A 15,103-nucleotide genomic window follows, 5' to 3' on the forward strand; every position below is an offset into this window, starting at 1 on the left:
TTGTTTGTCTCAATATAAAGGCATCATTTATTACAAACAAATCATGTAAGTCAGAGAACAGAATACAAACATACAAAGTGCTTATGATTTTTCTGAACYTCATTGCCATGGGCTTTGTAACAGCAACAATTCAGGTCCAAGTGCTGAATCACATAAAGCAGAACTCATAACTGCTACCTCCTCATATGTATGCATTTGAAGTACATGCAGCAGGTATTTCTGCTTTGGAACCATTGTATTATTATCTCATTTACAAACATTACTTCAAATTCAATAACTGGTGTGACTACACATTTCCAAGAAATGTAACCACTTGCTTTAAAGTGAAGATAATATGCACACTAAATCAATCCAATATAAATAAATCCACACAGATAAACAGTCCATTTCACAAAAATATATGCATTCTATTACATAGTAAAAAACTCTAAATTTTCCTTATGAGSAGGTTTTATTTTGTATTTACAGAAAATTGCAAATTTATACCAGTCTAGATGGAATTAAAAAAATAATTTGCATCTTCACTATAAAGATAATAATAAAAATCCATTAAAAGAAGTCTAAAAATAAATAGCAACAAAAGTTAGATTTATTATTTTTCTTAATTAAGGCCAAATCCTACCATTAGATACATGTGTATGACTTGCCATGAATCAGAAGGAGGATTTGGCCCCTTCCTTTTTGAAAATAATAACAAATGTGCAAGAACTGTCTAAAACATCGTTTGTTGATCTGCTTGAGGACTGGTGGATTGCAAAGCTCTTACATCTCTTTTGACTTCAGGTGGAAAAACAGCCCCAAATATATCTTCATGGTATCGCTTTTGGCTCTGCAGAAAAGAAACCCAAGAGATGAAATAAAACCTGTCAGCTGCTCCTTTTATAACAGTAAGCAACTAAAGGTCTTTCATATTCGCATGACTGATTTGGTGACAGTGATCTTTTGTTACTATACAAAAGGAGTGGACTTTTGTTACTGTCAGTAACAAAACCTATCAAAATCCCAGATTCACACGATCCAGGACAAGTTCTGATAAATTCAGGTCCTAAAACACCAGCCAATCCAGTGCTGTGTTTTCAGTCACGTAACCATTCATTTCTCAAACTCACTTTCCTCCTTCTTCGGTTCTAAAAAGTCTCAAATTCTTGATATTCCATTCATGTTGCAAAGCTAATGCCCAGGATCCAAGAGGAGACACTGGGTAAAATGGTAGGTGTATGAGGGAGGAACGTGACATGTCACTCACACACCCTAATCAAACAGAAACTATGCATTTTAATAATCGTGGTGGGTGGACAAAGCTCGTCACTTAAGCTTTTTTCTTCAGCATGCTGCTGGAAAGAAGCTCATTATAGCCCACAAGATCTTGATTATGACTTTTAAGTCTTCTCTAACCCAGGCTGGAACACTGTCTGAATGGAAAGAATACCTTGCACATCACAGCATACCTTTAGCTGGAAAATATATTCATCTGCCTGCTGCTCAGTAAGGTTCAKTTTATTCGCAAGCATCCCCTTTAAAGTCCGAGCAACATCCCTGGCCATGCGTACGTCTCCACAGACATACAGATGCCCTTCTTCCTTATGCAAGAGGCTGCATACTTCAGCTTCCAACTTGCTTTGAAGAATGTCTTGAACATAGACCTTAGAAATAGAAAAAAGCATCATTAGACAAGGTCTCTTTAATGCTACCTTGACTTACGGATAGTCTAACTATGATGGGAGTCTACATAGGCTCTAAATGCCCTAACTATTCCAGCTGTGCTTTGCACCACAGCAAAGAAGGGGAGAAATGTTTTCATGCTACATTTAGAAGCATTGCCATTTTCAGGCTGGGCCAGTATCTTGGTTAAACCAGAACAGAACTAAGACTATTCTTCTTTAGAATTAGTTGCCACTGAAAAAAACTCCTGTCTTGTCAGGATAGGAGGACAGCTAAAAAGAGGATAGCTTAAGTACTGTTGTTTTCTCCAATCAAGGTTTCTCCTAGCAGAAAAAATTTCCAGAGTCAGCGTGTCATTGAAATGGTGACAAATGGCCACAGTTAACTCATTTCTAATTCCTAGTCTAATCATAACCCATGAAATTTAAGGTTTCTGAAAATGTTAAACCTACTTTCAAAGGCTGTTTGCACTTAAAGGTTTAATTATATGTCTATTATGCGTCTCTATATAGCAGTAAGGGTTTTTTTTATACATATAGCTTGCTCATACTGAAGTGCACACTGAGATTATCCTTTGCTTTGAAGGAATGGGGTCTTCTGCCACTTGTTCACAAAACACTGAAGCAAAACKCTAACAATTTTTTAAGAAAAATTTTAAACAGTATCCAAATCTTAACTTGAAGGACCATTCCCAAAGGAGCATACTCCTGAAGAACAGAGGAACCAGCCTTACTTTAGCTTGGCCAGGTTGCCTGGAGTAAGCTGTATAGACCTCTTTCAGGATTCCTTTCCTCTTCATTTCCTGCATTTCTTCTTTGTAGATGTGATCCATGTCTGGCTGCCGGCAGCCAAACAACAATGTCATGTCACCACTTTTGACTCCTGAAACCAACATTGAAAAGTTGCTTGTTCTTTCCTAATAAGGACTATTATCCCTTATTTCTATCCCATTACATGGCCCCATTGTCTCAGCAACTATTCGGGCAATAAAACTGTTGTTTTCTAATTAGTATTCCCCATTGAACACCTTAGTAGTGTGTGTGTGTGCATGCATGTGTTTGAGTGTGGTTTGAAAACTTCCAATTTAAGGGCGTGCAGTAGGACTGAACTTGCCTGAAACCTCAGAGAACCATGTGGAATTCTCCTGCTGGAGCACATCCCCAAACAAACCGACACCAAGAGACCAAAGCACTACCTCTATACTGTGGCCCTTGTRTGAGACTCTGGCAGTCAGTGAATGTATAATATTTAAAAGGACACACACAACCTTCTTCCAAGTGACAGAATGGTTCAGGACCACCAGAATGGTCTCAAGCGGGGTGGAAGTATTAGCTGTTTGAGTGCAGTGCTTAATCAGTCTTGGGATGACAAATCTCTACACTGTTTACTTGGCTAACATGTCCGGGTGTCATTTTCTGTAGAGATCTTGTTTTCTGCTGCCCGGTTAGATACAGCATTCCCCCTGTGCCAGTCCCCATAGTACCTCTCTTTTCCAAGTCATAGAGACGCTGCTGCCAGAAACTTCTGAATGGCGCAATTCCTGTTCCTGGACCAACTAGAATACACGGCTTGGTTGACTCCCTTGGGAGCTGGAACCCAGTAGCACTAACATGCAAAAATACATAAAACTCAGAATAAATCTATTCCTACAAAGCTGACAATTGTCTCTACTGCSCTGAATCTTCTCCTGTTATGCTAAAATACATTAGGGTAAATTTGGTTTGAAGGAATGGAGAATCAGACTCGTGATATTTTTAAAGTATACACTAAGGACTAACACTGATAATTACACAATGATGCAGGAGAGTATCTATCACCATAATTTTGCAGAAACACTGGTAATGTCAAGCCCTTACTCAAAGTCACAAGACAGAAAAAAAGCACATGATGGCCTCCTTCCTTTGCCTGCCTTTTTCCCAGTCTATCTAGAAAACCATGTTGCACTGCAGTAGATATAGGTGCAATGCTTACAGAAAAACGAGCAAACATTTCTGAGCAGATTTAGGAGTACTGAACAAATTCCTTCATTAGAATTCAATAAAATTTCAATTATTTCCCTGAAAATATTCACAGGAATTAATTTCAGGAGCAGTTGGGTAAAAAAAAATCCATTAAGCTATACAGAGAGTACGTATTTGCAAAAAGATTTTTATTCAGTTTACCACATGCTTCTTTGAAATTATATGGGAGGAGAAGAGAAATAATATGCTGCGCTGCAGAGCTGCAAGCCCAAAGTACTCAGAGATAATCACAGCAAAGAGTTTATGACTGACTTGTTGGTGCCAGTTACCTGAATGATTTTGAGCATTTCAGCCTGAATGATTTTGAACAGTGCAGCCTATGTTATCAGTTTGAAAATAGTAAAAGGGCTTAATGTGGYGACTTTTTTAATTGCTCCCTTAGCTTTAGTTGCTCTATAGTAGATATGTCAAGAGTAAGGATACTGTCATATGGACAAAATTCTTTCAGAATTTTCTAATGATTTATGATTTTACTCAGTATAAGACATGGTAAAGCATCTTCTCTCTGGAAGACAGGGAATTCCTACTCCTCTCAAGCTGAGATATTCCAAATTGCAATCATCAGTCACTTGGCAATCATATGCAAACAACCAAAAAATGCTGAAGAAAGTGAACTAAGAACTGCTGGCCTTTTTTTTTTTTTTTTTTTGCTAGCACACACTCACCTGCGTACAAAGCATGGGACTACTTCATTGATAGGTACTGTATTCAGCCATGTACTGCAAACTCCATGGTGTAAAGGCCCTTGCCCACCTAATTAGAGGAAAAGAGACACATTCATAAGTATAGATAAGCTGGCTCTCCTTTCTTTTTAAAAAAAGTACAGTTTATTCTTAAAATTGAAGTGTTTAAGTTAGTTGATACGTACTAATGATTTCTAAAACAACACTGATAAAGCTGCAGGATTTTAAAAAATCCTGATACAGAATGAACAGCTACACTGCTGTATGCTATTCTGCATGTAGAGTAATATCACAATACAAACTTTTCGTTACAGATATCCTTTATGGCATATGGCAGATGAAGTTTTTCTGAACTACAATGCAGCCTAAACACCATTTAATCAGGAGATACATGAAAGCAACAATGCATTACCTCTTGTCTTGTAGTTGACCACTGCAACTGTCAGATGAATCTCTCTGGGTGTCATGTCACAGGAGGAACTGACAGAATAGTACCTGGGTTTCAGAAGCGGCAGCTGAGTCAGTAAGAAAGATGTTGAGATCTCTGCAGAAGGAAACTCCTCCAGGACCTCCAGGATGTTAGGGCTGTTGTAAAACTTCCATTTATTGTATTCTTCTGTGTTCTAAAAGCCAAAGGCCACCATTAAAAAGTTATCAGGACACGCTGAGTTCATGAGAGCAGGGATGTTTGAAATGTCTCTTAAAAAATAAGACTCCTGCTTTACATTTAAACATGCAGTAAACTGCAGATCAACATAGAATTCTCAAAACATTGCCTAGACCACTACTGGGATTTCCTCAGAAATCGTTTAATTTTTGGAAACAGAACTGTATGAACAGCCTCTATAATTTCTCTCAGACAGTAATTGCTACAGGAAGGATATTAAAACTGAAGAAGAATCTGTTTCTCAGCACCCTGCTATGGGATACCCACAAAATCATATGGACCCCGGTCCTGATAACAACTGAGCACTTACTGAACCCAGCAGGAGAAGCAAACACTTACCACACCTATGAGTCTTTGGTTACTTAAACCTACATCCCTCATACTCTTGTAGTACCAAATTATTTACCACATGTATCTACTACCTTCCCTTCAACCTCTCCACTTGCAAACAGTAAGGTCTTTTAGTGGTTTATCATCAGAAACCACCATGAGACATGCAAGAGAAACAGGCAGGGCAGACTGACCCACCCAAAACCACATAGGAAATAGCAGTTCATAAGAATCTCTTGATTCCCACACCTGAATTGAACTACACCATTACCCTTTCTCTCACTGAGGTTGGTTTTAAAGGGCACAGAACAAGCAATAGAAGGACAAGAATCAAGCACCATCATTACAAAAATTTTTAGAGCTTCTGCTACACAGTAAAAGGGCATCAGATGGCCTTTGATTTTTCCAGAGCATAGATGTCTTAGCACAAATCTATCCCTAACACTTACACGACATAAGACTTCCAGTCTCTCTTTGTCTCCTTCCTCTGTTACCAGCTGGGAGAGTTTTCTTAGCAGTTGTTGAGAGGGTGGAGTAGTGATATCAAGCAAGTATGTCAAAGCCTGGGGGAGYGTGCAGGCTGGAAGTCTTTTGTCACTTGCCCAGTAGCCACCTGGAAATGARGAAAATAACACATAGCAATTCCCAAGGCAACTGACAGCTGTAGAGCTATAAAATACAACTTCAGAGTATATGCATGCAGATGTAGACCATGGGGCCCTACTGAAAAAAATATCTGCTAAGAAAATTAATCTAAAACCTTGGTGATCAGACTGTGCATTCTCCTTAAACCTGAAAGAGGAATTTGACTGTTAAAATGATTAATGTGAGATTTCAATTTTTTTTTTTTAAGTGGAGTATCTGATGCAGAGAATTACATAACAACAAAATAACACTTTTAAACAAAAAGAATGTTGGAAATCATCCTTTCTGTATGACAGGAGACTATGATTTAGCAGATTGCTGTTACTAAAATGAGTTAGAAGGTCATAACCTGGAAAWCTATTTTAGGAATTTGATTGTTTTCAATAAGTAAATTCTACTAATTAATTTAATTGCAGTCAATAGCCAAGCTAGCAATTGCATTACAGACATTGTCAATCCAGGATAACTYCACCAGCACTGAGGAAGTTACCAGGGACCGCCAGAATGTGTAAAATCAGAATGCAGAATTAGAAGAGCAACTAAAAGCATCAATAAAAATCCTATTAAAACAGAAAGGGAGGATAATAGGATCAACTTCTGTCCAGAAGAATTTGGAGTTTTGGAAAAAATCTGTCAATTATCTGTCTGTTATTTTCTCTGAAGAAAGCCAACTCACCATCAGTGCACGTTTCAAGTCTGATAGTCTGATCAGCTGGTGGGGCATCCTTGACATGTGCAATGAGGCCACAGACTAATTCTGGCTGGTTGCCTGGGAAAATCCCAATATGTTCTCCAGGCAGGTAGCGCACTTCCTGATTAGTCTCACAGGAAAGCTTAACCAGGATGGTAACACGACTAGATTGAAAAAAAATATAATAATAATAAAAAAATAAGACYGGTCTTGGTTACATCAACAAGATTTCCCTTAAACTGTGCAGAACAGGAATAAATCTGAAATGACAATTGGCAAGGGTTTATTTGTGTTCATTACCAAATTATCAGACCAGCTTAGTAATTCATGGAAATTTAATTGAATAATAGTCTAAATATGTGAAATACTTGCATCAAAACAAGATGCTGAAGTGCTGCTTGATCTTTCCAGTATAGAATAAATCTGCCTGTAATCAGCCAGTGAAAGGAAGTGTAGCTCTGCTGAAGACAAAATAGCTCATACTGTAAACAAGTTCACAGGACTTCCTGTAAGGAAGTCTCCTTGTATTTATATAGAAGTATATATATAGTATATAGAAGTATGTGTGTGTGTTTATATATAAATACACACACACACACACACACACTTTTATATAGTATTTAGAACAGGGATGAAGAGACTTACTGGAGAATGTTAGAGAGCCATTCATAAATGCTATTTCTAAGGTGAATGTTGTAACTGATTATCCTATTGCGTACTGTCTTGTCTCAGTTTGCTTTGCAGTATGACTGCAAGCAATACAGCAGCTTCTTGCACTCTCTCTTCCTTTCTTTTTGATTTCAAAATGAAGCAAACATTTGCTTAGCATGTAGCGAACCAAGCAAGAGAGAGGGACCATACACTGACCTTCCACACTTGGTTGCTATTAAAGGACAATAATCACAAAGGTAGTTAGCTCCCTATAGTCCCAGAAACTCCACTGTGAAGTATAGCATCTACCTAGGAGCTAGGATTCTATTTATTCTTGTCTGCTTGTGATAATGATTTACTTCTAATGATGGTACCAAATTCAAATATATTTCTCAATAACTACAGAGAGATGTTTATATCCAGGTATTTCAGTTATTTTAAGATTCTAGTAAAATGTAGTATTGTAATATTCAGAAGAATGAGATACAATACCTGGATTTTAAACTCTGCAGATTCTGCCGGAATTTCAGCCTCATGGGAATTACATCCTTTGCATGAATGTCTGTAAGTGCTGTTGAGAAATGAGGACAAGACTCATGGCAATTTTGTGATTGTGTTTAAAATATCTTCATGTATACACAGAAAACAGTTGAACTATGTTTGCCCTAGAATATACAATAGTTATGYGTCCTAGATAGAAAATAAATATGTTTTAATGATTTGCACACTTTCCCTGACTAAATATAGTTCATTCCAGTCATGGCTTTTCTTCTGAGGCTGCCAAAATATCTGCCAGTTCTGGTGCTTTGATGTTACCGCACTGGAAGAGATAATAAGTTATTCCATGTAAATCTATGTCGTTTTTTTCTTCTACCACCGTATTACATTATTATATGAATTCTATCATACAGTACTGTAGCAGGGCCTGTATCACTCTTGGACAACCTTTACAATTTGGACCTATCTGAAGTAAACAGATAGAGGAAGAGGGAGGTGGGTGGTAATACCTTTAGTCAAGTCCATGGTTTGAGAGTCATGTACTACTCTGTAATTCGTAGGATCCCAGCTTTCATCTGAAGTATATATCCCAGGCAACTGAATACTGTTTTTCCCACGGATGTTGAAAATATCACAGGCAGTCTAGAAAGAAACAACATTTCAGGCTATTAATGGTAAAATATATATGTATATATGTGTGTGTGTGTGTRTRTRTRTRYATATATATATAYATATATATATTCCCAGTATTGTCTTTTGTCACTTTGCTGATATTTATTAATGCTATGCTTATTTCAATAAAAATAGTAATGACACCTGGTTAGAGCTAATTATGCTCTCATTTAATATTAATGGAGAGATTTCAATTTCAATAATTGCTATTATTTGCTGATTCAGTTGAGATCAGTGATGCTAGAGGGGTTCAGTAAAGTTCTACTTTTATACCCAGTTTATCTAGAAAACTGAACTACTTAGAAAAATTCTGATGTCTGATATTGTTGTCCTTGCTCTTACTATCTAAGAGGTTCCATGGACCTTTATGAATAGAAAAGCGGCCCAGTTCACTCTTGAACTTAGGGAAGCAATAGAAGAGAGAGGCATTCAAAATTCATATCTGATTCCATATGTTAATTTTGCCAATGTTTTTCTTCTCTGAAATAAAATTAGTATGTCCAGTTTTGTGAGGTGTTTAAAACTATTTTTTTCCATTTTTATGGGATGCTAGTTAAGATTTAAATGAATGAATGAATGAATGAATATATGAGCTAACTATTTACAGTCACCTTGAATGCATTGACTGCCCAGCTGYGAAAAGCTTCCTCCTGCCCATTGAGTTCGTCTCCTTCACCTACTGGAGTCAGTTGAGAAGCCCCTAGCTGGGCTAGTTTTTGATCAATGGCATGAGCAAAGGCACAGAACTCTGGATACATGGTGGACCCCAAACCAAACACAGCATATCTGTACAAGGAGATATAAGCAAGTTTGGGGATAGGCAATGTTAACAGCCACAATGCGATGCTAAGTAAAAGGCAAAAGGACTCATCACAGGCAAACAAATAACAAAGTATTCTTACCTAATTTTTTTTCTCAGAAATTTAAGGGTCAACAAGGAGTTCTTCAATGTCTGTATAAAAATTCATAAAATATTTAAGGTTAGAAAAATACTCTTCAGTTGATTTAAAACAGAAATGAGACCCTGATTCATATCCTATTCAAGTACATGGGACAATCGAAAGGGTGGTCTCTAGTCTCAGTGGTCTTTGAGTTGAGTCTCAGATATGCTTCTGAGTTCAATATTACCTTTCCATTATTTGGAGAATCTCCATTTCCAAAAGTGCTGGTAACCACTAAAAGGAGTGCTTCTTTTTCCAGGTCACAGATTTTGTACTCATCCATGCACAGAACCTGAAAGATACCAAGCTCATGAGAAATTCTGAGTGGACATAACTAAGAACTAGCATTAGATATCTGTGTGATTGTCAGATCACTGTTTATCAAATCTATGAGACACTGTGCTAGATCAGCAAAAAAAATAAACTTCCAGCAAGCTATTTTTGCTGGACATTCAAAACTTCAAGTAAAGGCTTACAGAATGAAGGAACTTGCAGAAGCTGATAAAACTAGCCAACCATTGCTCTCCATTTAGTATGGACAATTTATACTTTCTCACCTTAGTGTTGAAGGCRCAGTTGAACAAGTTGCACAGGCTGTTGGCCAGCGTTTCAGACTTCCCAGTCTCTGTTGCATAGATCACAGTGACCTTGGATCTGGTTGCCATTGTTTTTYGCATGAGTGAAGATGCAAAGAATACAGACCTGAAGAAAAAAACCCAAATGTATCATTTTGAATATTGCTACCAGTAATTTAGATTGATTCACAAAGAAGCTAGGAAAGGTTGATCTTGACCATAGTTTTTYCTTGGAAGATTCTTTAGAAGAAATACACTGGAGAGAATCCTGAATACCAGTGGGTGTGCAAGTCTGTGATTCAAACAATTCAAGTGTCCGTATTGCAAAAATTTCTCAAAAAACATGGAATAGGAGCATCAGAAGAACAGAATAGTTGGGTGAAAGTACCGAGTCTTTTATTTGAACAACTTACTTTGCCAAGATGCTAAGCTTTATTTCTTTTTTCTTTGGCCTCCGGGTCTCATCATGCCAGAGATGTGTTTTCCAAGCATCCACCTTAAAAAAGGTAATTTCAAGTATGAAATGTAAAATAATAAACACACAATTTGTGTGTCTTAGAGTGCCAGATTCAGTACAATCTGTATATATGATCTGCTGCCTGATGTGAATCCTGTTCTCTACTGACTGAGTAAATACAGGATCAGTCTCTGCAGCACTAAACTGCATTTTAATCACTGCTTGGGAATTCAACAGAACTAACATGATCTCCCACAATGTAACAGAAATTGCCTACTATTTATGAAACTAACAGTGAACATTCTTTTGCASGCCCTATGACAGTGATGTGAGTAACAGGAGCTTTTCATTCAGACTTTCTGAGGTCCCATCTCCACTGTTGAAGTAGTCTGCTAAAATCATCTTTTTGATGACATGTACCTGGTAATAAAAGAAGGGAGTGAGGACGTAGTTCAGCATCTCCTGGTGGAACACTGGAGTAATGCTCCCTGACATAGGAGGCACAAGCCACACCCAGTCAGCTGGGCAGCCTCCTCGGATGCGGTACTCATTCTGCATGTATTTCATGAATGACTCAGCAGCAGAGTGGTGATCCATGATAGTAACATTTTGTTTCTAGAAGAATTGCAAAAAGAAAGGCATAAACTGAAATGCCTCTCCTGCTCTTCTCCATGACATAGTTAAAGTAATCTTTGCTTTGGTTAATATTTGGAGGATTTCATACAGTTCTGGGAAATCTTTATTAGTAGTAGCTATTATATAGATACTGTTCTATATGGACCTTTGATTTGATTTGTGTTGTTCATTTCAAATCCTTTAACGTCAACATCTTTTGTCAGCATTTCACCTCTCCAGCAATAAGAGAGGATGCTAAAATGCCTCTGACTCATTTTTACCTATCTCTTATATTGCTACAATAGCTTAAATATACAGTCATTGTAAAAGGAAAGCTGTTAATCCAAAGGCCTTACATAAATTTTGACACAAACAGATGTGTTACAAGAATGAGTAATCTTGCCCTTAACTTTCTTGTCTCTCTTTTCTCCACCTTTTGGCCCTATATGACATTTTTATCAGGCAACAATATGAGATATGATATGATTCCTCCACTTTCCCAAGTGTAAATTAGGAATAACTCTACCAAAGTTACACTGATAGCCTCCTGTGAATTGAGTGTTGGTCCACTGACACTATATTGGTTTAAAACTGTTATAAGCGAAAGAAAAGCAGAGCCCACAATGTTCAGCATCTCTCCAAACTCATTGACTTACTTGGAAGCTATAAAGCACAGCCACATTAATCTCTACAACAGCTCGGTCTTTCCATAATGAGGAAAGTTTGTTTGTTTCCAGTCCCATTCTTCTTCCTACCTCCTACACATGAAAAAAAAGGGGGGAGGGGGGAAAGCAAACTTAATATGCAGGACTTTGACCTGATGATTTCTCTACCTTATTTAAATAACAACACAAGAAAAAATATAAAGGAATGGGGACAGGTCTATCCTGTGCTGGGGAAGTTATGTTAGCAGAAACAGTTGGTGTCAGAGGTAAGCTTAAATTACGGAGTTCTGGTTCTTGAGGCTATCAGTCTGGTGAAAGGGAGGGGCTCTCTCCTGAGCTAAATGGTTTGAAAGCAGCAGTGGCTGGTAATAAGCAATCATTATTAATTCAGACTGCTGAGGTGCCCAAGACCTGCAGCTATGAACCAGAACTCCACTGCAATGTCAGCAGGTGACTGGATCTGACATCAATACACCTGTGAGGTATATACCAACAGAGCCCAAAAGTTCTCAGTCAGCAGATCTCAGGGTAAAACTGGGAAAGGATTCCCTTTAGGACAGCATTCTTTCTTTCACAGTGGTACTTTCATCTTTCTGGCCATGTATTTGGAACAGATACTGTCAGAACACTGCAGAAACAGTGATACAATCTGCACAGTCATAATCTTGGCAGCTAATCAAGATTTCCCACAATAGTCAGAATATGGTGTCAGATTAGCACTGAAGTGTTAGTGTGCAGTAAATACAACACCCACCCCAGCAAAGACTGAAAACACTTCTCTTTCAAAAATGCTCCACCAACCAAGTCCATTCCCTTCTTGGATCTACACACTCCCACTTCAGATGATTACCTTCAGGATATTGTACCGCTGTACATCACAGAAGTCTCGCACTCCTATCTCTGTCCCCATGTACCAGCCATTGAAAGGACACGCTGTAAATTCCAGGCCTCCCACCTCAAGAAGCATGTTGGCAACAGCAGGCAGTGCATACCACTTCAGATCTAACTCCTTAAACCATTCATATCTGTTAAAGTAGTGTTTTGATTTATTAGTTTATGTATCTCTTTCTCCTGTTATTGCTAGGATGAATAACCCATGGAGCATGGTCTATAGAAGCTCGTAATAAAGTTTTCATATGCAATGTGGAAATTAGGAATTGTCTGTTAAAGAAACTGCACAACAGCATTACAGATTTCTGCAATCTGCAGGTCACTCCCAAGGCAAACATGAAGAGAGAAACAAAAAGAGAAAGACAACAAATACCTTGTAATGAGTGCAGCCACTACAAACACTGTTGTACAMACTGAAACAGGTAGCTGGTAACAAGACATGGCAGGAAAAACATGAAACACCTAACAACCAGATTGTTAGCCAGGACAAATCAGCATGGCACTGCATCACCACTAATCTGACCTTTACCACTTACATTTGAAGCCGAAYGTTGATGATTTTGCTTTGAAATACACATACTTACATCTTCTAATGAATCAAAGCCATGATGATTACAAGATTCACATTTTACAAGTGGATTGCACTGGCATAAGACACTATGGGCTTTTTTTTTAATTCTGAATACAATTGAAATGGAGATTAGAAAAAAAGARATTTATAACAAAAATGCTGTTGGCTTCCTTAATTTACATCTCATTTTGTTGCCCTGACAGGCATTTTATGTTTCCGAACAATTTACCGTAATTTCATCCTAACTCATAGGCGCAGGCTAATAAAACCAGCTTCGTATTAGTGTAATAGACAAGGTGAGGCAGAGGCAAAAATGCAACTATGTAAATCTTGTGCACTTACTTTGGATGCTCCATTGGCACTTCAAGGATAATTTCTGGTGGGAATTCAAATATTTCTGGGTCTTGGCCGTTTGCTTGGAGAATGAGTGGAACTACATCAAAGCGGCCATATTTCGGCTTCCACCCAAGTTCAATGCATAACTGTAAGTAAATAAAGTAGGCTTTGGGGTTTTAGTTTTTTTTTTTTTTTTTCCCTCCCTGGATTTGAAGACAAAAGCATGCTAACTCTTTAAAAGTTGTTAACCCCTCAGTGGTAAAAACTGTCTTTCTGCATTCAAACAATACCAGAACAAATCCAAGTACTGATTGTGTCCCTGATGTAAGGGGGGATTAGACAAATTTTACAGCACCAATCATTGCCTTGGAAGGGACCACAAGAAAACTTTCCTGAGCTCTGACATGCAGGGGAGCATTTCTTATCAGGACTGTAAGACATTATTGCTTCAGCCTGCACCTAGAAACTGTGGGACAAAACATCCTATTCATTCCTTATCACCACACTTCTCACCCACTCTGCATAAACATACAAGAAAAACAGCTAAATAGAAGACAGATGGGTTAGACAAGATGGAAAGTAGTTATGAATCTGTATTTGGAGCTGTACCTGTGTGAACTCCACACTGGCAGGGTCTCCTATGATAGACCCATCTGGCATTTGATACCCAGCATATCGAATGAGCTGACTGTTCCAAACACGGAAATCATGTTTCCCATCAGTTCTCTGGGGGAAGACAGTGATGGCTGATCTGCCCAAAGAGATAATCAAATCCCATTAAATAACAGCACATCAAACATTGTAATTATTAAGACGTAAGTTGTTACTCACAGTAATTATTTTATATTTCTAAAATAAACATCAGTAGAAATAAAATCATTTACATTCTTCACCCAGCTCCCAGAATCTCCACATCATCTCCTCTCCCCAGGAATTATTAAAGATTTTACAACATCAGCCATGAAACTTACAAACTTACAAACTTTCAAAACAGCTGATGGTAGATATAAGAGGAACATGTAAGAGCCAGGAGAATTRAGAGAAGAAACAAGCAGTCTAAGTATTAGACATATCATTTCAGATCTTTTGTGGATTTTGCACACAGATCTGGATCTGATTTTTGGTGTTTAAAATTCAAATGAAATAGAAAAGGCCTACCTGATATTTCCATTGTTTGTTGCATACTGAATATGACGACAGATATGCTCAAACATTTCCTTGGCTGTTTTACAATCACGTGCATCAAATACCTGTGTGTTTACAAAAGAACAGTAGAGAAGAAAATTGATTTTGGAACACTAATGTAAGATCATTATTTCCTAAAACATTTTTTTTAATTCAACATTAAGAAAAACATTGAAATGAAAAATCAGGATGTTTCTATTTAGTTTTAGCTCTACTACGAAAGATTAATTTTAATTGTTCTATATAGGTACCATTTTCACATGCAACAATCCAGCAAGGCACAAGAAATGCACTTAATTCTATGGCTTAGTTGATTCCTACAGCATACTCCTAAACATTTTAATTCA

At 37.7% G+C, this 15,103-nt stretch overlaps 1 protein-coding gene across 10 annotated transcripts in view; it reads right to left on the reverse strand.

The window, feature by feature from the left end:
• NOS2 (nitric oxide synthase 2) overlaps positions 1–15,103 on the reverse strand; it is a 41,354-nt gene continuing 26,251 nt past the window's right edge. For all 10 annotated transcript variants that reach the window (XM_085310732.1, XM_085310731.1, XM_085310730.1 and 7 more), the window contains 21 exons: positions 14,730–14,821; positions 14,181–14,322; positions 13,578–13,717; positions 12,624–12,798; positions 11,765–11,866; positions 10,914–11,108; positions 10,450–10,532; positions 10,019–10,163; positions 9,649–9,753; positions 9,423–9,472; positions 9,132–9,306; positions 8,358–8,490; positions 7,843–7,921; positions 6,685–6,863; positions 5,813–5,976; positions 4,779–4,989; positions 4,349–4,436; positions 3,146–3,267; positions 2,396–2,544; positions 1,449–1,643; positions 1–829 (listed from right to left, as the gene is read on the reverse strand). In XM_085310732.1, coding sequence (XP_085166858.1) covers positions 713–829; positions 1,449–1,643; positions 2,396–2,544; positions 3,146–3,267; positions 4,349–4,436; positions 4,779–4,989; positions 5,813–5,976; positions 6,685–6,863; positions 7,843–7,921; positions 8,358–8,490; positions 9,132–9,306; positions 9,423–9,472; positions 9,649–9,753; positions 10,019–10,163; positions 10,450–10,532; positions 10,914–11,108; positions 11,765–11,866; positions 12,624–12,798; positions 13,578–13,717; positions 14,181–14,322; positions 14,730–14,821 — 2,841 coding nt within the window. In that variant the 3' untranslated portion in view covers positions 1–712. The remainder of the gene's footprint in view (positions 830–1,448; positions 1,644–2,395; positions 2,545–3,145; positions 3,268–4,348; positions 4,437–4,778; positions 4,990–5,812; positions 5,977–6,684; positions 6,864–7,842; positions 7,922–8,357; positions 8,491–9,131; positions 9,307–9,422; positions 9,473–9,648; positions 9,754–10,018; positions 10,164–10,449; positions 10,533–10,913; positions 11,109–11,764; positions 11,867–12,623; positions 12,799–13,577; positions 13,718–14,180; positions 14,323–14,729; positions 14,822–15,103) is intronic.

This window comes from Rhea americana, unplaced genomic scaffold (assembly GCF_003343005.1).
Source record: "Rhea americana isolate MKP2758 unplaced genomic scaffold, rheAme1 scaffold_325, whole genome shotgun sequence".
Lineage (NCBI taxonomy): Eukaryota > Metazoa > Chordata > Aves > Rheiformes > Rheidae > Rhea > Rhea americana.